Source organism: Neophocaena asiaeorientalis, unplaced genomic scaffold (genome assembly GCF_003031525.2).
Source record: "Neophocaena asiaeorientalis asiaeorientalis breed wild unplaced genomic scaffold, Neophocaena_asiaeorientalis_V1.1 scaffold87, whole genome shotgun sequence".
Taxonomy (NCBI): Eukaryota; Metazoa; Chordata; class Mammalia; order Artiodactyla; family Phocoenidae; genus Neophocaena; species Neophocaena asiaeorientalis.
The window spans coordinates 5,206,076-5,230,458 of NW_020175432.1; the positions used below are offsets into that span (position 1 = coordinate 5,206,076).

The 24,383-nt window shown below is 47.5% G+C and overlaps 1 protein-coding gene across 4 annotated transcripts in view; it reads right to left on the reverse strand.

Annotated features, from left to right (window-relative positions):
• Window positions 1–24,140, reverse strand: part of CACNA1A (calcium voltage-gated channel subunit alpha1 A) — a 234,454-nt gene extending 210,314 nt beyond the window's left edge. For all 4 annotated transcript variants that reach the window (XM_024767374.1, XM_024767375.1, XM_024767377.1 and 1 more), the window contains exon 1: window positions 23,848–24,140. In XM_024767374.1, the coding sequence (XP_024623142.1) occupies window positions 23,848–24,140 (293 nt within the window). The remainder of the gene's footprint in view (window positions 1–23,847) is intronic.
• Window positions 24,141–24,383: the final 243 nt, after the last annotated feature.

Sequence of the window (24,383 nt, forward strand, 5' to 3'; positions counted from 1 at the left end):
CAGCTACTTCTGGCTGCCAAAGAGAGGAGGGAGCAGATGTGGGGTTGGAGAGTTGCTTCCTGCCGGCAGGACCAGAGTCCACCTTCCTGGGCTCAGCCTGAAGGGCCTCTCCTAGGTTTCAACTCCAGCAAGACAGTCACTTTCTTTGGGCAGGAAGCTGCCCTCTCTGACCCCATCCACGCACCTTCCCCCACCACAGCCTTGGTTTAAGCCAAGGGCCTTGCCAGGGGCACAGACTGCCTGCTGACACCCAAACTATCCACTGTCTGAGCAGAGGGCCCCACACTCAAGCCTGGCATAAAACTGAACACCTTTCAAGGACACCAAAAAATTTCCTCTGAAAGGGAAAGAACTCTCAGGGTGAGGAAAGAGTAAAGGAGGTATTAGCATGCAGAGAGAACCAATAATCACACCACCACCAGCAACAATAATAATAGCAGAAGAGTAGTTTTTTTTTTTTTTTTTTTTTTTCCAAGGGTGAGGAAAGAGTAAAGGAGGTATTAGCATGCAGAGAGAACCAATAATCACACCACCACCAGCAACAATAATAATAGCAAAAGAATAGTTTTTTTTTTTTTTTTTTTTGCCATCTGGGAACCTGATTTCTCCTTGTGTAAAAGACAATGTAATGTGTCCACCAAACCTCCTCCTCCTGGATGCACACATGGACTCAATGTCCAGGTACGCTCTGCAGTTAGGTGAGCCATGGTACGGGCTGTCTTCTGTTACCCAGAACCCATTCTTCCTCCTTCTCCACTCTGCTATACCCAGGGAGGCTGACCTGTGCAGACAGCCTCATTGAGCTCCTTATCCTCTGGCTTCCAGGTGGGTTTGGACAATGGGGATCCCTGGTGGGATATGGGGGAAGAGCATGAAGTTGGGGCATTTATTCTGTTGGCCTCCTCAGCTTACAGCTCCTGTGGGGCAGCTGTTCCTCCCTCCCTCTCTGCTTTGGTAACTGCCCGCCCATGTCTCTTAATTCAATTCTTGATGTGTCTTCTGTTTCCTACTGAAGCCCTCTCTGGTACACACCATGGGACAAAATTTTGGGCGATTACTGGCAGAAATGAGGTTCACTACTTCTAGATGTGACTCACCAAAACCTCCTGTGTGAGCCTTCCTAATCTCCCTACAGGCTAGAAGCAAGACTTACAAGTGCTTACGGGATAGTAGAGCCACAAGATGGAAAGAGCCTGGGCCCTGGAATCACAATGTGGAAGGCCATCTGCTGATTATCCGACTGGGCTTTAGGTAAGTGAGAAGTACATTCTTGCTGTACTAAGCCACTGAAGATGTGAGGGTTGTTTTTTACACCAGCTAGTGCACCCTAATACACTTTTAAAAGGACCATTCCTCTTCCCCATTCCCGTGGAGTTGGCTCCACCCCCCCCATGATGTGACTCAAGCCTAAGTCAATCAGAGCACCCCTTCCCCCACAGTGATTGGTTCAGGTATGAGCACATAACCCCAGCACAGCCAATCAAAATCAATAAATCATTTGATGAGCATGCTGGGAGGATGGCTGGGAAAAAGAATCCCTTTGGAGAGGACCAAAGGTCTGGAACGGCAGGCATGTCCCGTCCACATGGAGAATGGAGCTAATTTCAAAAAGCAGAGCCCAGAAACCAAAGCCTAATGATGTCATCTGATTTGTGGATCCAGACAAGCCAGAAGTGGGTCACTTTCTATACTCTTCTGTCTCATAGGCTAGTCAACTCCTCTATTCTTGCTTAAGTCCCTTTGAGTTTTTTGCTCCTTGCAGCTGAAGGGCACTAATGAATTCGTGTAGGTAAATGTAATGAGTCCTCACTATGTGTCAGGCACAAAGCTTAGAGATAGGTATTTTATTTTAATTCTCATTTTACAGTCAAGGGACCTGAAGCCCTGTATATTACCGAGGAGCACTCTAGTAGGAAATGGTTTGCAAAAGAGTATTTTGTGATCTTATAAAAACAGAACTGGGCCAGAAGCCAAGGTACTGAATTCCAATCCCCAAACCAACATTTTTTGGTGAGATCTCAAGTATGCCCTAATGCAAAGTAAAACTGATATAAAAACCCTCGTCTCTCTCCCTCACTCATCTCATTAGGGTTAGTTGGGGTGACACATGACGCAATAGCTAATCAGCGTTTTGAAGGAAAAACTATCAACTCATTGTTCATGAATAACATATTGTTATTAACAAGTGGTCACTGTTGGATTAAATCCAGAAAACCCTGGGGGCCAGGGGCTGTCCAGTGACTCTCTCGGCTAGATTTCCAAGGACCATCTGTGGCAAATATATCCTTCAGAGCAAATATCCTTGGCAGGAACACAAACTGCTTTCCTCACCCAGAAAACTCAACCAGAAAAGGAACAGAGATAAAGAGAGGGGAGAGGGAGGGGGGAAATTATGCCAGCTCAAAATATCTCTCAATCTGACCAGTGAATTCTATTTCCACAGCCACCATCCCAATCTAAGGCACACTGTCTCTTCCTTGAAGGACTACAATGGTATCCTCACAGGTCTCATGGTTTTCTTTCTTGCTCCCATAGAATTCATCCTCCACACAGCAGTCAGTGGGGCTGTTCACAGATATAATCTCATTGCATTGCTACTCCAGTGACCAGACAGTGCCTTTGAAATGAATACCAAATTTTTAACCATTGACCACAGGACCTTGGCACATGCTGTCCCCTCCGGGAAGAACATCTTTCCCACCACTCCTGCCCTCTCTATATCAGAGTTCCGCTAAAGACTCGCCACTGGTGAGTCTTACCACTACTTATCACCACTGTGGGGGTTTGTCACCACTTCCTTGGGGGAGGTTTTCTTTTTCAATATTTATTTATTTGGCTGTGCCAGGTCTTAGTTGCAGCATGCAGGATCTTTAGTTGCGGCATGCAGGATCTTTTAGTTGCGGCATGCAGGATCTCGTTCCCGGACCAGGGATCAAACCTGGGCCCCCTGCATTGGGAGCGCAGAGTCTTAACCACTGGACCACCAGGGAAGTCCCGGGGGAGGTTGTTTTATGTGTTCCTCTCAGAGCAAGCTGGATTTGTCCTTCCTAAAAGCTTATAGCATTTATAGTTGTAACTTAAGTGGCCATAGCTATTTACCTGTCATCCTTGCCACACTGTAAGCTCCACGAAAGCACTGACTGCATCTGCCACGTTCATCATTGTAACCCAGTACCTTGTATATAGTTGGCACTCAATAAATATGTGTGGTTTGACTGGCTGAGCATGAAAACAGACAAGACCAAAAGAGGTAAAAGTTAAACAGTCAGAGAGGTTGTCTTGCAGATCATTGAGGCAAGGATGGACTTTTTAATAAATGGTGCTGGGACAACTCTTATGGAATAAAAAGGAAATCAGACCCCTACCTCACACTATACACAAAAATCAATTTCATGCTGATCGAAGACATACAATGAGCAAAACTGTAGAAGTTTTAGAAACAATATGACCTCAGGGTAGAAACAATTTTATTAAATAAGATGCAAACCCCACAAACTGTAAAGGAAAAGATTTCTAAATTCAACCACAATAAAATTAAGAACTGGTATTGATCAAAAGATGTCATAAAAAAGACCAAAAGACAAGCTAAGAGAAGATACTGCACAGCATATAATGATGAAGGACCAGTTTCCAGAACACATAAGGATCACCTACAGATCAATAGGAAGAAAAAAAAAAAATCGAACCACCCAATAAAAAAAAAGTGAACAGGGCATGAAGAGGCATTTCATAAAAGAAGAAACTTGAACAGCCAATAAACGTATTAAAATATGTTTACCCATTTTTGTAATCAGGTAACACAGACTCAAATCACCATGAGAAATCACCACACATCCACCAGAAAGGTTGCAGTTAAAAAGCCACCAAGTGTTGGTAAGGATATGGAGCCACTTGAATGCTCAGCTACTGTTGGCAGGAGTGTAAATTAGCACAAACACTTTGCAAGAACAGTTTGGCAGTATTTAGTCAAATTGAAGACGCACTAATCTTAATATCCAGCGCTTTTGCATCGAGGCATGTACCTTTAAGAGACTCTTGCACACGTGCGGCAAAACCCGTAACAGCTAGCAACGTTGCTTTTCCAGCAGCCAAGAGAACAGACTCACATGTTCATCATCAGTGAACAAGTATGACCACGAAGGAGCCGCGGCCACCACAATAAGAATGGATCTTACCAATGTGATTGTGAGCCAATGAGGTAAAATACAAAATAATTCGTATCACATAATTTTAAATTTATAAAGTTCAAAACCATGAAACCTAGGTGGTAAAACCACAAAGAAAAGCAAACTAAGGATTCTCATAAAATCCTCAATACTGGTTCATCCGGGAGGGGTTGTGATGGGGTTGTGATGGGGGATGGGCATATGGGAGAATCTGAGAAGATGGCCGTGTTCTGGCCCTTGACCTGGATGAAAGGCATTTTTTTTAATTGAAGTATAGTTGATTTACAATGTTGTGTTAGTTTCAGGTATACAGCAAATTGATTCTGTTATACATATAAATATATATCTATTCTTTCTCAGATTCTTTTCCACTATAGGTTATATGAAATATAGTTCCCTGTGCTATACAGTAGGACCTTGTGGTTTATCTCTTTATATACAGTAGTGTGTATCTGTTAACCCCAAATGACTAATTTATCCCCCCCTCTTCCCCTTTGGTAACCATAAATTTGCTCTCTATGTCTGTGAGTTTACTTCTGTTTTGTAAATAAGTTCATTTGTATCATAACATGGTTTTTAAAATGTTCATCTATGTTCCTACACTCTTTTCTAGGTTTGTTTTCTCCCTCACTTCCCCCAATACATACACACACACACACACACACACACACACACACACACACACACACACACACACAGTCTTCGGCTAAAGACTGACTAGGAAAGAATAAGGCACATACGCCAAGGGTTGGTTTATGAAGAGAAAGAGAAAGGGGATAAACATTGAGACAGAAAATTAAAAGATAACAGAGACACAGGAAATGAAAAGGGATGAGGGGCTGGCAAGAAGGCGTGAGTAAGGAAATGAGAAGTGGAGAGACAGAGGGAAAAGCGGGGGAAAAGATTGTCAAGGATGATGAGCAGGGGAAAAGATACTGGAAATGATATTCTCTTTCTTCTCCTCTCTCCCTCCATCTCTCTCTCTCTTCATCTTTCTCTGTGTCTCTCTCTCCCTCCCCCGTCACTGTCTTCCTTGCCTCCCTCCAGATCCTTCCAGATCTTTTTCTTTCCCCTTCCATCTCTCCCTCCCTCTCTCTCCATTTTCTTTCTCCCTCATCTCTCTCTCTCCTGCCTTTTTCTCCTCCATCTCCTCTACACATACACACAAACACACACACAATCTCGCTTTTAACATATATGCATCACGTGGTTACTCTGTGCCAGACACAGTGCTAGAGAGGGAGGCCACAGCCAGGGGACACAGGATGGCACGGCCCAGCATGGTGATCCAGATGTCTGCCCAGGTCTGCGCCACCAGGGTGCCCATGGCCAGGCTCAGGCATGGATGGACCTGTGGGCTGCCTGGGACTCTCTCCCCCTCATTAATTTCAGTATCAAACCCTCTCAGCATCACAAGTTGTAGGTCTTATTTATTAAATATTTAACTAGGAGAAACCCAGCTGAGATGAAACCTCTCATTTGTGGCAGCCTCAGGAGAGCAGAACACGGGGCCTGCTGCTGGGATTAACTGTGGCTGACGGGTGAAGCCCAGGGTGCCGGAGGGGGACACCGGTGGGGGCAGCCATCATCCCAGAGGTGGAAAGACGCAGAGATAAAAAGAGCTGGGACTTTTCCTAGTCTCTCTTGGGATGCCGAGAGGTGACGGCGCCAGGGGCAGGACACTTAAAAAAGGCTAAAACCAGAATAGGTAAATCCACAAAGACAGAATGCTGACTAGCAACCAGGGGAAGGAAGGGGATGATGGGGAGTGACTGCTTAACGGTATGGGGTTTCCTTTTGGGGTGATGAAAATGTCTTAGAACTAGATAGAGGTGACAGATGTACAACACTGTGAATGTACTAAATGTCACTGAACTGTACACTTTAAAATGGTTGATGTAGGGCTTCCCTGGTGGCGCAGTGGTTGGGAGTCCGCCTGCCGATGCAGGGGACACGGGTTCATGCCCCGGTCCGGGAAGATCCCACATGCTGCGGAGCGGCTGGGCCCGTGAGCCATGGCCGCTGAGCCTGCGCGTCCGGAGCCTGTGCTCTGCAACGGGAAGTTTCTAAGATAAAATGGTTGATGGTTAACTTTATGTTAAATGAATATTACCTCAATCTTTTTAAGAAAGAAAAAAATCCATTAAAAAATAGAGTTTTGGGGCTTCCCTGGTGGCGCAGTGGTTGAGAATCTGTCTGCCAATGCAGGGGACACGGGTTCGAGCCCTGGGCTGGGAGGATCCCACATGCCGCGGAGCAGCTAGGCCCGTGAGCCACAACTACTGAGTCTGCGCATCTGGAGCCTGTGCTCCGCAACGAGAGAGGCGGTGATAGTGAGAGACCCGCGCGCCGCGATGAAGAGTGGCCCCCGCTTGCCACAACTAGAGAAAGCCCTCGCACAGAAACGAAGACCCAACACAGCAAAAATAAATAAATTAATTAATAAACTCCTACCCCCAACACCTAAAAAAAAAATAATAAAAAAAAAATAGAGTTTTGTTTCCTCTACTCCAGCTGTTAGCTCTAAGGCTGCTGATTTCATTTCTTAAAAGTAACATTTATGTAGGAAGTGCTTACTATCCACATCCCAGGTCCCCTGCTTAGCACTCTGAACCGTCACATCATTTACACCCACAGTCCTGGGAGGGAGGTGCAGTCAGGTTCCTGGCTTTACAGAGAGGGAATTTGCGGCTCAGAGAGGGTAAGTGGCTTGTCCTAGATCACACAGCTCAAACTCCAGTTCACCTGCTTTCCGAGTGTTCTTAACTACTCGGTGCTCTCTGCCAATTCTAGCTGAATCTTAGGATTGAAGTTTGAAAACTGGGGAGTTTTCAAAAGTCCCCATACCCAGGGAAAGCCTTGGACCAATCTCACCAGCATCTGTGGGGTGAGGCTTGGGGCATCAGCATTTTGTTTTGCTTTTTGGCCACACTACGTAGCTTGTGGGATCTCAGTTCCCTGACCTAGGATTGAACCGTGGCCATGGCAGTGAAAGCCTGGAATCTTAACCACTAGGCCACCAGGGAACTGTCAGGGCATCAGCATTTTTAAAACTTTCAGGTAGATTCCAAGTACAGCCAACCTTACCTGGGGGGTGGGGGGGTTGTTGAAATACAGATTGGTACTGAGCAGGTCTGGGATGAGGGATGGAGATTGTGCATTTCCAACAAGCTCCCTCCAGGAGATGCTGTTGCTTCTGGAAGGTTCTGCAGCAGCAAGTCTCAGAACTTGCCATGATGGAATGTACTAATCTGTATGGTCCAGTACAATGGCTACTAGCCACACGTGGCAACAGAGCATCTGAAATGTGGCTGCTGCAACTAAGGGAGTGACTTTTTCCGTTTATTTAATTTTAGCGAATTCTTAACTGGAAATAGCCATGTGTGGCTAGTGGCTACCTTACTGGGCATAGCAGGTCTAGACAACCTCCCAGGGAAGAAAGGCACAAGACATCCAACAGGTTAGAACAAATGATATCCTCGAACTTTAATAAATAACCTAAAGTCTTGAAAATAACCCTGAGCTCGGTCCCTTTGCTTATGTCTTTAAGTGGCCCAAAGGGATAAAGGATGAGAAGACATCTCGAGGAGCAAGAAGTTGGTTCTTCTCCATTCTTCCTTTTTTTTTTTTTTCTTTTAGCATCACTAACCTGCTTGGAAACTTCACCGGTCCCCTTCAGCAGCCCTACCTTGGGTCTCCCCAACCTACTCCTTTCACTTTCAAGACAGAGTCCTCTATGAAAGAGATCTCCAGCCTCACTACAGCTGCTCTTCACTTCTGTGCTTCCCCAGAGTGACCCAACTCAAGCCCACACCTCTCCCCAGGTCTCCTCCTAGCTCAGCTTCTCAGCACCAATACCCTCTGTCCTCACCACCCTGTTGTATCTCCTATCCCTGCTTTACTTTTTGCACCACAGCACTTAACCACACCAACTGTATCCTTTAACTGGTCCTTGGTCTGTCTCTCCAGCTAGAATGTAAGCCACACCAGGGCAGGGGTCTGTGTCTGTCTGTTTGTGTTTGTGTCCCAGTGCCTGGACTAAGGAGAAAACAAAGAGCTTCAGCTACCTGTCGAGCATTTACTCTGTGCCAAGCAAGATGTTTGTCATTCACCATTGATTTCATCCTTACAGCATCTCTGGGTGGAAAATATTATTCTGCCCGTTGTAAAGATGAAGAAATTGAGGATCACTGAAGTTAAGTAACTTCCCAAAGGCAACATCACTGTCAGAGAGGAACCTAGTACTGGCTGACCTCAATAGCCCTTCACTCTGTCCCTTAACTATTCCTTTGTACCATCTCTTCCCCTAGGCATGCCGACCTCTCTGGAGCACAGATGTTTTCCAGGCAGGACCTGAGCATCTGCCTCTCTGGGCCTTTGTTCCTGCCATGCCATGACCTGCCCCATGAAGTTTCCCCATATGATAGATGTGTGACCTTGGCAAGTGACTTTACTCTCTGAGCCTCACTGTGAACATCTGTCAAGTGGGGGCAAAAATAAACCCACTGAGCCCTTGGGACTGATATCAAGATTAAATCAAAGAGCCTGAGGGCTCAGAAGCTCTCCATAAAGAGGAGCTACTAACTAGATTTGAAAAGGCAGTCAGTTTCCATTTTCTCTTGGGATCTGACACTTCGTCTTTACTGGAGCTCTAGTGAAATCCCAGACATGAACAAGCACAGGGGCCAAGGAAAGGAAACCCATCGTGAATGTGAAAAATGGTCCAGTTGCTTTTTTCGGGGGGAAGCGCGGGAGACCCTGTTTGGTCAGTTAAAAGAGCCACGGTGGCACTGATTCTTGGAGAGCTAACTCTTAATCACATGGTGGCTATTGCACCCTGAAATAAAAGGTGCACCAACAAAGGTACACAGAAACACACACGCTATCGTATGGAGTAGAGAGGAAGCTAATGCCTAGCCCGTAACAATAATGAAGGCAAATTCTTATTTATGACCCACTGTGTGCCAGGCACTGTTCTAAGTGCTGCTTGAGCCTTACGACAACCCCACAAGGCAGGAACTCATTTTATGCCCATTTTACAGATGAGGAAACTGAGGACCGGGAGGTGAAGTGACTTGCCCAAGATGATGCAGCTGGAAAGAAACAGAGTTGGGATTTGAACCCAGGTAGTCTGGTTCTACAGCCCTCCCTCTTAACCACTATACTGCTTCGAACACAACACAGAGCAACAGAACCCCTCAGTGTCTGTAGAACCTGGTGCAACCTCCCCGAAAGGTATCTATGAAGAATGTCCCTAGAGAAAACAGGGCCAAGGGTGTGACCAGGGACATCATGAGGAAACACAGATAGCCCGTATGGATTTGAAAAATGCTCTGCATCTTTGGGAACTGAAGAAATGCACATTGCACCACAAATAGATTCCACTTTTCACTTACCTGATTGGTGAAGATATAAAATCAAGGGCAATCTAGTTGGGCCACATAATCAGGGAAATGGGACCTCGGAGTTTGAAAAGGCACAGACTAACTGTTCCTGGCAGCCTGGCCCCTAAGCCTGACATATAACCCAGATGTGCCACCTCCAGGAATCTGTCCTAAGGAAACAGTCACAGACGTGTGTAAAGACATCAACACAGCGGAGTTCACTGCAGTGTAGCTAGTATTGGAGGAAAAACAGCAGCCCTCAAAACATTGTGTAGACACAAAGGGCGCTATTTTCTTATGGAAGACAAAGTATAGGTGTGCCAGGTGGGAAATGGGAATGAGGATGCCATTTCCTTTGGCGTAAAAATCTTCACTGTGGCCCACACAATCTGCCCTTGTCACCTTCCTTCCCTCCTCTCCCCTCACTCACCTGGCACATAGTAGGTGCTCAGTTAACATTTATGAATGAATGAATTTATCAGAATGCACTCCTTTCCCCCTTCACATCTCTAAGCTAATCTGTCTCAGTGGTGTACTGGACATGCCCAAGGCCAACCTTGGGTGTGGGGACTAAAGGAACAGAGAACCACTGTCTCCACCAGCAGTACTCACCATGCCAGGAGCCCAAAGAAAGTGAGACACGATTTAAAAACTGGGCAACAGAAGGAGAAGGAGGGAGAAAGGGAGGTTGCAGCAGCTTTCATTCCAACATTTTCCAGCTGAGATTTCCTTCTATATACTCATCTATATTTACATCAACGAATCTGTCAGTAGCAAGCATGTTGCTGATAGTGTGGGATCTAAAGTTCAGAGAAAGCTGGCTTAGACACCCAGATAGGAAGAGAAACTGTAAGTAAAATTTAAGTAACCCCCAAACTCTAAATCCACCCACTCTCCTCCAAGGAATCCGTGATGTCTTTTACATCAGGATTTCTCATTTCAGCAATATTGACATCTTGGGTTGGATAATTGTTTATTGGGGGTGGGATGAGGGTGCTGTCCGGTGCATTTTAGGATGCTCAGCACATCCGTGGCTTCTATCTGCTAAGTACCAGTAGCACCCCACCCTCCACATTCGTGACAACCCAAAGTATCTCCAGACATTACCAAAAGTCCCCTGGAAGGCAAAAATCACCCCCAGTTCAAAAACACTGTTTTACATGCAGCCTAGGAAAAATTCCAAGCCAATCAACTGTTCTTTCCATACTCCTCCTCAGCTTCCTAAATTTCAAGTCACTTGGTCTCAAAATCTCTTTTACATATTCAAGGAAAGTGGTGGCAACAGTTTTAAGGCTTGAGTGACATCTCTAGCCCAGAATTTTATTTTGAAAATAATCAGCACCTTGGACAGAGATTTATGCACAAAGATGTTTGTAGCACTGTTGTTTACAAGCAACACAAACGACTGGGGATGATCACAAGAAGTATGATATACCCATAAAGTGGAATGTCATCAGATATTAACAACAGTCTTTTCTGGGGTTGCTGCCAACCCATACAGCACCACTGTGTGAATTTAAATGACTCCCCTTTTTCAAGTTGTTAGGTCCATCTGTCAAAAAATTGTCATAATATCTTCATTTTGCTAGAACAATATACTGAAGCTTTCATCATCTGAGAAATTGAAATAATAAATGTACAGCTCTATGATGCCTATGATGAGATACAATACCCTTGTGCAGTGCGTACTCTGTACAACTATACATGGTAGCCCTGATGTTGCTGTCCAAGGATATCTAGTGGCATGGAAATGTGTTCAGAAAAGCTTATATCCATAAAAATGTATGGAATGTAACCATAAAGTGTCACCAGGGACTTCCCTGGTGGCTCAGTGGTTAAGAATCTGCCTGCCAATGCAGGGGACACGGGTTCGATCCCTGGTCCGGGAAGATTCCACATGCCGTGGAGCAACTAAGCCTGTGTGTCACAACTACTGAGCCCGCGAGCCACAACTATTGAAGCCCACACACCTAGAGCCCATGCTCCGCAACAAGAGAAGCCACCGCAATGAGAAGGCTGTGCACCGCAAAGAAGAGTAGCCCCACTTGCTGCAACTAGAGAAAGCCATGTGCAGCAACGAAGACCCAATGCAGCCAAAAACAAACAAACAAACAAAAAATGTCACCAGAGATTCTCTCTGGATAGGAGAGTATACATATATTTTATGTTCTTCTTTGTATTTCAGGTGTTCAACAAATGAAGAGGATAGGCCTCTTGGAGGATGTGACTTTTGGGCTGAGACCTAAAAGAAGAGAAGGACTCAGCCATGGGGAGACCTGGAGAAACAGTGATGCAAGTAGAGGGAAGAGCCAGCACAGATGCCTACAGATGCAAATAAGCTAGCTGTGGGCAAAAAGGGCCAGTGGGGCTGAGACAGAGTGGAAGGGGTAGAGAATGGAAGAGATGAGATCAAAGCCAAAACAGGGACTAGATCATGAGGGGCCTTGTACATCTGTAATCTGCAATCTCTGGCAGTGAGTAAGCATCTGGGACATTTACCCAACCTACTTGTAAGAGAGATATTCCACTAGCCCACCACTCTTCACCAATGAAGCAAAATCCAAGGAATTCCACTTTTAGTCCCAGTGCTGAAATAAACAAAACCAGAGTGTTTCCAGAATTTTAATAGTCTTTGTAAAGAACACTGTTTACTTTCCTCATCACTACTCAATTAACAAACACTCATGCATGATATAGTGTGGGAACTGGTGGGGGATGTGAGGAAGGTAAATCACTGTTCCCTACCCTCAAGGAGCTTTCTAAGTAGAGAGTAAGACATAAGCATACATCTTATTGCTTTTCACAAAGCATGCAAGATTCACCTGACATTGAGGCGGTAAGTGGAGGGACTTGGTCATTCCCAAGCCCATAAGAACACCAAATATCAGAGAGACTGAGAAATGGACACCCACCCTTCCATACACCCTTATATCTAACATCCATCCATCCATCTGTCCATCCATCCATTCATCCACCCATCCATCTTTTTACCTGTCAATCCAGTTCAGTCATTCATCTGCCATCTACTCATCCACTCATGTGTTCACCCATCCATCTTTTCTTTCTTTCATCATCCATCTGTCCACCACTCATCTAGTCACCCACCAATCAACACTTATCCACCCACCTATAACCCACCCAATCACCCATCCATCCAATATGTCCATCTTTTCTTTCTCTCATCTATCCATCCTGCCTTCCTTCATCCCACCTAGCCTATTCACCTATTTGTCCATCTGTGCAACCATCCACAGATCTTTCCATCCACCCATGCATTCAACACTAACTGCAGGAGATGCTTCTCTTCTCTAAACCACAAATATCCATTGATGATCCTTAACTTAAAAGACTCCACTGTGATTAGGAACAGGCCAAACTTAAAATTTTACATTCTAACAACTCTTCCAAAAATAATTCAAATCCACAAACATTTCTGACTCTTCCAATTTATGCAAGACCCAAATGCTCCAAGTCCTTGTTAGAACCGCACAGAAGCCAGCCTATTCTCACTGGTTTGAAGTCTTTGATGTCTTCAAAGATGGTGCTCTTAAAGCAAGGTTAGAAAGTAGGGTATGGTTAGAGGAAGGGGGAGCTGTGGGCAGACTGGAAAGAGTATGGCACTGGAGAGAACCTGGCAGTGGGATGTAGAGAATGGGAGAGGAAGTTGATTAGAAATATAGACAAGGATTTCTGAGATGAGGAAAATTTTGCCTGGGCCTTGGAATCATGGAATTCTAGTATCTACAATCAACATGACCCCGTGATTGTCTTCCCCTTGGATTATACATTGGAGTGATGGTGGTTTAGTTTATCATCCAGGAGAATGGGTTAACAAGATAGATGCCAGAGAATAACAGAGATCAAGGGAGTTGAGAGCCTTGGCAAGAAAAGGCAGAATAATAATACTATGTAGAACCTACTATGTGTCACACACTATTCCAAGCACTGGGTCAGAGAGGTCACCCGAATAAGCCCATCCTTTCTTCTTTCCACCCATTGATCCATCCATGTATCCGTTGATACATCAATCCATTTACATATAGACACATATAGTGCTAAGTTCCAGGCACTATTTTCTAAGCATAACATGTATTAACTAATTTAATCTTCCAAGATAGGTGCTATTAGAACCCCCAGCGGACAAAACTGGGAAACTGAGGCACAGAACGCTTAAATGACTTGAGCAAGGTCACATGGCTAGTGACTAGCAGAGCTGGGATTTGAACCCCAGCCCACTGGCTCCAGAGTCCATGCTCTCAACTCAGCCCTGCTGCTTCTCTACTACTGTAGCAACTGCCAATGCCTAAAACACAGGCTGACTTTCAGAAGACAAGGAAGAACAGGGGCTTCCTGGCTGACCCAGCCCTTAGAATAATGGGTAGACTGTGAAATGGCTTAGCCAGTGCCTGTCAGATGGCTGGTGTTCCAGAAATGCTGATGAATCTCAGCTGATTCTAGCTGAAGCGACATTCCCAAGTACACAGACTAAAATTAACACCTTGAATTCATTCATTCAAAAATTATTTATTCAGTACTGCAGCACCGTTCATAATAGCAAAAAGAAACAAGAAACCTGGAAACATCCCAAATGTCCATCACCCAGGAAAGCGGATAAATTGTTGTATCATCACAGAATACAATATTATACAGAGAAAAGTAAATAACCTACAGCTATACTCAAATAAGAGAGATGAATCTTAGAAATATACAGTTGAGTGAAAAAAAGCCAGTGCAAGTTCCAGAAGGCTAAAAAGCTCAGAAACCACGAAGGTGAAACTTACAGAGTTAAGGCATATTTAAATATGCGATAAAGCTTTTTTTAAAGGAAAGAAAGAAAGAGAGTAAGACACACACAATCCAAGGGTGAGTGGTTGCCTTTGGGGGAGTGAAGTGGGGGAGGGGCAGGAAGCAAAGGCAGGGTGGGAGGCTACAGGTAGAGGTAAGTTATTGATCATGTTCTAGTTCAGGGTTCTCCCCAAACCAGCAGCATCAGCAGCATCTGGGAACTTGTTAGAAATGCAAATTCTTAGGTTCCACCCTAAACCCCCTGAATCAGAAACTCTCCGAGGCGAAGCCCAGCTACCAGTGTTTCAACAGCCCTCCAGGGGACACTGGTGCACGCCAAGTGCAAGCATCTCTGCCCTAGAGCGGGTGATGCTGACCCTGCCGGGCTGGGGACCACACTTTGAGGACCACTGTTCTAGTTCTTGACTTCAGTGGCGGGTCTACCAGTGTTTCCATATAGTAGTAAAATAAATAAGGAAAAATAAGTGAAAGGAGAGATGATATTGAGAGTGTGCTGAAAACTCAGAACAGGATTAAAGCAATTGGCTGTTAACCTGAGGTGAAAGAAAACACCCCACGATGATATATTCAGCCACTGTAGGTGCCAAGCACGGGGCCAGAGTGGTGACCACAACCGACCCAGCCCTTGCTGCATGGGAGTATACAGTCTGTCCATTCTGATACTATTTTTTCCCCCATTCTTATACTTTTTACAGAGTGATCATATACATCACATGTTTTCAGTATCTTTTCATCCTCCAATTCCCTGGATGGAGACTACTATGCCCATTTTACAGATGAAGAGACTGAGGCACAGCTACTGGGAGCTAGAGCTGAGATTTGCAGGGGTCACCTGCCCCCCCAAGCCTTTTGCTTCATCTCCACCCTATATTACTTCCCCTCCTCACCTCTTCTCCTCCTTTTTAGCCTCCACCCCTGGTGCTATTGCTTAAGACAAGGACATCCCTCCATGGACGCCACAAACATTTTATAGCAGAAAGTGAAGGTCAGCAGAGGTGCCCATGCCCATTATTCTTAATAAAGGAAGTAATAAAGGTCAATGAGATAAAAGAACATGGCAGGTCAGAAACTGTGTAACCCCACACAGAGCAAGTTCTAGGTCTATACCAATGTCTCATTTAAGACGAATATGTCCATTTATTCTTGAGATCAGACTTAGCCCTCCCGCAAACGCCGCTTTATAAAAACACTTTTAAAATTGGTTTAAAATTATATAATATTTTACGCACAGGCCTAAAATGAGAACAGAACTTAACAGTGTGATTATTATTTACTGGCAGGTGGGTGACGAAACTGAGTTTCCCTCATTGCTCCCGGGAGGTGGGGGGCGGGCCTCCTAAATAGTGTTATGGGGGGAGGGCTGCTAATCCCAAGTTCCAGGTCCAACCTGAGCAGGGAACACCTTAAAGGAAGACCCAAAAATGCTCCCAGGCTGAAAAGAAGATAAAGCCGCTTCTGACCCAAGAGAGACGACAAAACTTGATCCGTATTTAACTCTGGAATTTCGCGCTTCAGAGCCGGGATCTCTCTCGCATTAGCTGCCTTAAATAAGCAGCTTCCAAAAGCACAATTCATTCCAAGATAAAGTCTCAGCTTTTCAGAGGGAAAAAGCTACCTATCTTCTCCTTTCCTGGGCATTGGCACCATCTCTGGCTCCCTTCATCTCTGGAGTGTTAAGAACTCACCAGTAGGGTCACCAGCTTCCTTGTTTGCCCAGAACTGCTGGATTTTTCAAGATGCTAAAACCAGGACAGTCCCAGGCAAACTGGGACATCTGTTCACCCTACCCAGACAAGGACTAAAGCCCAGTGGGTTTTGAAAGATAAGTTGCTGAGCCCACCCACCTGGATCCCTCTCCTGGAATGTTCCTTGCCTTCTCTATTCTCCCAGGAAGTGAGGGAGAGGGGAGAAAGAAGACAGAAACTGGGGGAAGAGGGGGATGCATTCTAACCCCAAAGCTGAGCAGGGTTCTATTGTTAAACTCTCAGGAGTCACCTGGGGCGGCCACAGCAGCTGTCCTAAGCCTGCAGCCTCCATCCTGGGCTGGACCCTTTGGCTCAGAAGAAGGAGATGGGGGTGGGGGGCGGTGGGCAGGGAAGCTAATTATACATTTTAAAACTCCCTTACCTTGTCACCCACAGAGGAAGGGATCAAGGGAGAGGAAGACAATTTTATCTCAGACCGAAGAGAACAGAAAAATAGGTCAAGTGGGCATACATTTTTCCTCCCTTAAAGCTTCCAGAGAGAAAAGAGAATGCAAATGGGTTACCAAAGGGGAAAGGGGGGGAGGCATAAATCAGGAGGTTGGGATTAACATAAACACACTACTACTATATACAAAATAGATAAACAACAAGGACCTACTGTATAGCACAGGGAAGTACACTCAATATTTTATAATAACCTATAAGGAAAAAGACTGAAAAAAAGAACATATATGCGTATATGTATAACTGAATCACTTTGCTGTACACCTGAAACTAAGACAACGTTGTAAATCAAATATTTCAATTAAAAAAACAAGAGTGGGGCTCCTCTGGTGGCGCAGTGGTTAAGAGTCCGCCTGCCGATGCAGGGGACGCGGGTTCGTGCCCCGGTCCGGGAAGATCCCACATGCCGCGGAGCGGCTGGGCCCGTGAGCCATGGCCGCTGAGCCTGCGCGTCTGGAGCCTGTGCTCCGCGACGAGAGAGGCCGCGACAGTGAGAGGCCCGCGCACCGCGATGAAGAGGGGCCCCCCGCTCGCCGCAACTAGAGAAAGCCCTCGCACAGAAACGAAGACCCAACACAGCCAAAAATAAATTTAAAAAGTAAATAAATTAATTTAAAAAAATATTCTGTGAATGTTTAAAAAAAAAAAAAAAAGACACAAGAGTGCCACACTCAGATTGATAAATCCAAACTGGCCAGTCAACTGAGGGGCCTTTGCTCCCACTCCTACCCAGAGAGCCCGGTTTCTAGTCAAAGTTTCCAAAAAGGAACATAACGAGTGAAAAGTGCTCTCCAATATTATGGTCCATGCGTTTTGGAGCTTTCTCCATGCCGGACATTGTACTGGGCATTTCTCATGCATGACCCCACGTGACCTCCTCCAAAGTCCTCTGAGGAACATGCTATATCGGAAGCAACATCCTCCTCACGTGCATGAGGAAACTGAGGCTCTGATGCCCAAGGCAGCCTGGCTAGGGTGGGCCATTCGAACCTGGGCCTGGCTGACCCAAAGTTCAGGGTGCTTTCCCTCACCTCTCTGTTGTATTTCACAGCACCACCTGGATCCCTCCTGAGGAGCTGAGTTAGCATCCCCAGAAATGGACTAACTGAGGGGCTTCAGGGTCCTGACCATCTCTGGATTGAATCCACCTTCCTGGTGGCGTCTTCCATCGTTGGAGGAGTGCATGTTGTGTGCTTGTTACTGGGGAGGCAATGGGGGGGTGTGTGTGTGTACCTAATTCCCAAGTACCCAACAGATGTCCCCCCAAAATCCCCTGAAGGAAGACTCCACTCTCAAGGAACCACTGCTCCCCAATTTCTCAAGCACTAACATTTCAGAGACCTCCTTTGGTCTGATACCCTCATGCACACACACCCCTCCTGTCACTCCAAGATCCACACCTAAAACCCACTGAAAAGCTAGAACATGGGTACATAGGTGAATCAGATCTCGAAGATTTGGCAGCTGGGTGAAGAGAAGCACTTTTGTCGCTCACTGGGCAAACATTAATGGAGTGCCTACAGTGTGCCAGGCGTGATGGGGTGGCAGTGGTGAGTACCATGATGGATATAGGTCTTATGGCCTCGGGAAGCTTGCTTTTTACTGCCGAGTGGCAGAACCAAAGCACCCCCCAACCAGAGACCCCCTTCTCCCACACTGGAGACCCCCCTCCCTTGCTAGACCTCAAACCAGGGCAGGAACAGAGCTACAAATGACATCCTCACCCTTTCTCATTTCTCTGACTGGCACTTAAGGCTACCGCTTCCTCTACTTTCTACACATCCACAATCCTTTAGGCTAAACCCTCGAGGCCAGATGTGCTCTGGAGCTTAGAACTTGGTGGTTTTTTTTTTTTTTTTTTGCGGTACGCGGGCCTCTCACTGTCGTGGCCTCTCCCGTTGCAGAGCACAGGCTCCGGACGCGCAGGCTCAGCGGCCATGGCTCACGGGCCCAGCCGCTCCACGGCATGTGGGATCTTCCCGGATCAGGGCAAGAACCCGCGTCCCCTGCCTCGGCAGGCGGACTCTCAACCACTGCGCCACCAGGGAAGCCCAGAACTTGGGTGTTTTTAAAGGGATCACAGGGATGGGAATGTAAAATGGCACAACCATTTTGGAAAACAGTTTGGCGGTCTCTTATAAACACATACTTACCACATAACCCAGCAATCCTACTCCTGGGTATTTATTTCCCCAAGAGAAATAAAATGTACGTTCCCAAAGTTCCCACTAAAATCCATCCACCAATGTTTACAGCAGCTCTATTCATAATCGCCCAACCTGGAAACACCCCAAATCTCCTGGGATATGGATGAACAGTCTCCAGTCCAGGCATCCCATAGAATATTACTCAGCACTCAAAAGAATGAGCTACTGATACACACACAGCAACATGAATGGATCTCGAAGGCTGCATGAAAGAAGCCAGAATCCGAAGACTACATACGATATGATTCTGTTTATACGACCTCCTAGAAAAGGCAAAACTATAAGGATGGAGAACAGATCAGTGCTTGCAAGGCACTTGGGTAGGGGGGTGCTGACTCAAAGGGTCACTGGGGGATATTGTGGGGTAATGGAACTGTTCCACATTTTGATTTGGGTGGTGGCTACATGCCTGCATGCATTTGTCAAACTCTGAGAACTTTACGCTTAAAAGGGTGAATTTTGCCGGAAGTAATTTATACCGCAATAAACCCGGTCTTTGAGAAAAAGGAAAAAAAGATAACAGGATGCATCTATGATGTGACCTGGATACTCCAAGTGTCACTCATGTACTAGCAGCATAGGCAATCCTTAGAGACTTGTTGGAAGAGCAGAATCCCAGACCCCACCCCAAACCTGCTGGACCAGAGTCATCACTTTCACAAGGCAATCCTCACACTCAGGAAAGTTTGCAAAGTGCTACCATGTATACGTAACACTCCCACTGGGTCTGCCAGAGCAGCACCCCATAATCAAGCATATCTACTGTTTCCTCGGTGAAATATACCAAAATGCACACCAAGTGGGATAAATTTAAGACTGTAAATTAAGCATATAAATTTGGGTGAGTTCAAGGTAGTTTTTTAACCCCTAAATGAGCTGATCTTTCGGTTTTCAGAGCTTTTTAGATTTGGGGATTGCAGAGGAGGAATCGCACCTTTGCAGCGGCGGGCGGTGGGGGGCGGGGAACCCAAGGGAAAAAAACCATGCTAATTCCTACTTCCCAGAGTTTTGCCCTTCTGGAAGTACCTGCCACGCTGATCTAGTAGAAGAATTATACAGTCATTCTTTCCTGCCCTTCTAGCACAAGCTAATTTTCAGGGTGGGCCAAGACTCTGATGAGGTGAGTGAGGGGGTGAGTGGCAATCAGCCAGTGTCCGTGGGTTACCTGATGTGATGGGACTCTGGGTTTCTTGTTAAGAGTCCTGAAAACAAGGGTATGAAAGCCCGGAATCCTGCAAGCACTTCAGAAGGAGCGTGATAACACAGACCTGAGTCCGCGGCCCAAATTCCTACACCACGCTCAGCGCAAGATCTGCTGGCATCAGCAGGACTGGGGGAAGATGACATTCACATTGGCGCTTGGTAGCGCGTCAGAAGGAACAAGCGGCATTAAGTGGGGGCTCTAGGAAGGTTGGCAAATGTGCCTTATTGAGCTGACAGATTTGAGCTCTTTAGAAGCCATCACCAGAGGCCGTCACAACCATATTTAAATCAGACTTCCAGTCGAGGAGAACACGGAACCAAGGTGTGTGATCCAGACAGCTTTGCTGCCTGGAATCCTTCAAGAGTGAAAAGCACCGATGGAAATCTGAACATCACAGATTTCCATTTGGGTCTCCTGACTTAGAGAAAAGTGAAATTCATGAGAACCCCTTAATTCTCACTGATGGCTTCAAGCTTGAGCTCCCGAGGAAAGTGGGGTGCAGAAGGGGAAGGAGTCACAGTGGCAAAGTGCCCGTGACCATGGGGAACGCAAGGTTGCACCCTCCCTCCACCAGCGTACCATGCTGGAATCTGCATTTGGAAGTAACACTCTTAGGCCCTCGGAGCACACAGCCAAGTTCATGGAACAGCCACTGACGGACTCCTCCCCGTGACGGTGAAGAACCTGCTTTGCCCACTCACCTGCAACCCTCAGTAAATGCCACTTCCAAATACACGTTCCGCGACATGCGCATCAAAGAACGGCAGTGGCAATTCCACTCCTAGGTATAAACTCAAGAGAAACGCCTCCCCAAAAAGTTCAACCAAAGACATGCACAATCTGGAGATTACTCAAATGGCCCTCAACTGTAGAACGAAGTATGCTGTGGGAGAGTCAAACAATAAAATATCACACAGCGATGAGAAGGAACAACCGACAACGACCCACAGTGACATGGATGCATCTCACAGACAGATTGTTAAGAAAAAAAAAAAAAAGCCCGGCACAAAAGAACACAGCCTCTGACTTCGTTTACAGGAGGCTCAAAAGGAGGCCAAATGAACCCATGGGGTCAGAAGTCGGGGTAGCGGTAACCCTTATCGGGGGGAGTAACTGGGAGGGGGCAGGAGGGGACTTTCTGGGGAGCTGGTTACATTCTTTTCGTTGACCTGGGTGCCAGTGGCATGAATGTTCACTTAACTAATCTGGACTTCAGTTGTATACTTTCCCATGTGTGTATATATATACATTAGACTTTATTTTAAAAGTTCTAGGGCTTCCCTGGTGGCACCGTGGTTGAGAGTCTGCCTGCCGATGCAGGGGACACGGGTTTGTGCCCCGGTCCGGGAGGATCCCACATGCCGCAGAGCGGCTGGGCCCGTGAGCCATGGCTGCTGAGCCTGCGCGTCCGGAGCCTGTGCTCCGCAACGGGAGAGGCCACAACAGTGAGAGGCCCTGAAAAAGTTCTAAATAAGTACTTAAACACTTTTTTTTAATGGCAGAAATATTTAGATACTCAAGTCCATGTTCCTGGACTTGAGTTCCATGTTTAGATACTCAAGTCCAAGGCCCTGACTCCTTGGTGTTTCCACACTCCATTTCTTTGCACTGGCCCAAATGCCCTTATCTAGCCCCCCATCTCTCTGTCCCCTCCCCTCTCATCACCTCCCCCCCAGAGAAAGCTCAGTCCTGGATGACTCTGGTTGGTGACAGATTGGGGGATGGAGAGCTTTCCCTTTGAGAGTGGGGCTATATAATGTGTTTGCTGCCTCAGGCCAGAGAGAGAACAAAAACTGGCTGCAAAAAGCAAAATGCACAAACTCGTCACAAAGCTCCCAAGAGCAAGAAAGCCAAAGAAAACCTCTAAAGGACTGCGCGCTACCAGTTCACCTGCATCCCTCTCTTAAGCTCCCTCCTTCCGAGGGACTGTTGCCATCCCTTCCCTCCCCAACAGCCCTCTGATCTGCAGGATTCAGGCTGGACCGGGGTGAGCTAAGGACACATTAGGATTCCCACCTTCTTCCTTTCCTCCTAGTAGACTCCAAATCCAGGCTCCAGAAGGCGATCTAAAGCCATTTGCAACACGGAAACCTGTCAGCCCAGTGAATCCCTCCCGGACACCCCTGAGTATTCTGTTCTTGAACACGTTGACACATTGCCATTCTCCATGCCTCCCCCCACTCCTCCAGGGATTGGGGGGGAGACAGGCAGAGCGATTACAAGACCCCTGAGCATTTCAACAGATAATCACAAGGTTGAAACTTAGGAGGCAAAGACTTGGCTCCTGGCTTGGGCACCAATCAAAATGACATCGTGGTTAGGGGTACACCCCTCCAAAAAGACAGCAGCTAGAACCTCTTAATTTTCACCACCCTAGAAGCAGACTGCCCACACACACTCCAAAACCTCAGAGGCCTCTGTTACAGTTTCCGGACCCAGTAGCCAAAATCCTGCTCAATTCTGGTCGCCCCTAAAAGTGAATCCACCAGCCAACGTGTTCCTCAAATAAGCAACCCCAGGACCACCTGGGGCTCAGCCCTGTTGAGTTATATACCTGTCAAAACCATACACAAAAAGGATGGGGGCTCATCAGTGAAGTCCATGGGCCCAACCAGCCCCATTCGTTTTTACTCCGAGGGCAGCCAGTTGGAACCGAGCCGAGGAGCGGCACATTTGGGCACGGCACGGTGGCCAGTCAGCCTGGGAAGCAGGGTTTGTCCCCCTACTTGGAATCTGGGTCATGCTTAGATAACTGCTAGAAAGCCCGACTAATTACCCATCCTTGCCTCCCTACATCTCAACAGATGTTAAGCCCTCCTCAAGGTTTATTTCAAGCAGGCACGAATTTAAAGAAACACAAGGGGATCCGGATTTTGGTAGCATCTCAACAGAGGAAAATGTGTACTCCACTTTCTTCCTCTGGGTCTTTAATTTAAAAAAAAAAAAAAGGCATTTACCTGCCCAAGATGTCCACATGGATGCTGACTCTCCTGGTGTCCCCTCCCGGGTCTCTAGGGTGGAAGAAGCAGATTCCAACCCAAGGCCTAACACGGCACCCTAGGAAGGACCCAGCACCTCATTTTCTCTTGTCCTATCTTTCTTATTGAAGTAGCCCATCCTGGGTCTTCCAGGTCAGGGCCCCAGATGGGGCAAACGGGATGTTTTCTACACCTCAAAAGATGATGAGGTCCCTAATCAGTGGGTGGAAGGAAACGGAACCTGCAGACATGGGGAATAATAAAATGCCCCCCGTCCCTTCCTGGCCAGCGGCCCACCCCGAGATATTAATTCTGGTCAGTGCTGGCCCCTCAGTGTGAAGACCACATACTCTCCCACTGGCTCTTGGCCCTGGGAACCCCTAGGCACCCTCCTTGAGAGGGCAGCCCCCAACCTCGGGCACGCAGGGGTGGAGAGGCCTGAGAGCTGGGACTGGGCTCCAGCTCTGGAGGCAACCGTGGATTCCGGCGAGGGGCGGCTAAGGAAACCCAGCCAAGGACCCCATGCTTCCTCTGCCCTGCGCAGAGTGCTCAGGCCCCGGCCTGGTCTACGCTCATTTGGGGAGAACTCTGACCCATCCGGAACTGGCTCTAAAGGCCCCTGTACGACCCCAGGGCCCAGCCCTCATTCTAAAATCGGTCCTTGGGAGGAATCCACTCCCCCGGCACCCACAACCCCAAGCCTCCACGGTACCTCAACCCAGCTCGGGGTGCAGAGATGCTCCACACTCCTCCCCGGTGCCCCCTCTCCCAGCCCCTGGAAGACCACCCCCACCCCCCCGCCTCCCCTCAACCCCCGATCTCTCCCAGCCTGGAAGAGGGGAAGCGAGGGAGGAGGGGGAGGCGCAGTTGCCGGGGTTTGGGCAAAGGATATGGCCATTCGGTGATCTTTTTGGCGTATTTTCTCACCACGTTGTCCTCGCTGAAGAGGAATAGAGACCGGTTGACCGTGAGGCAGTTCTGTCGGACGGGGATGGGGTTGTACAGGGCCATGGTCCGCGCTCTCTGCGCCATTGATTGCTTGTACATCCTTTGCGCCCCGGGCTGCCCGCCCTGCCGGCTGCCCCCGGCTCCTCGCCCGCCTCCGGCGCCCACGACCACCCCGGCGGCTGCCCCGGAGCCTCCTCCCCCGTAGCGGGCCGGCATCTCGTCTCCGAAGCGGGCCATTCTGCAAAGAGCAAAGGGCTCCGGGTTACGCTGCGGCGAACGATGCGGAAGACGCCGCCGCCGCCGCCGCCGCCGATGTTGATGCTGATGCTGCCGGGGCTGTGAAGACGGCGGCTGGAGCTGCGACTGCGGAGACGCTCCACGGCCCAGCCCATCGGGCGGCGGCGGCTCGGCGCCTCGGGTCGGGGGCTCACAAGGCGGCTGCCCGGCCCCAGCCGGGGATAGCAGCTCGGGACATCTTCC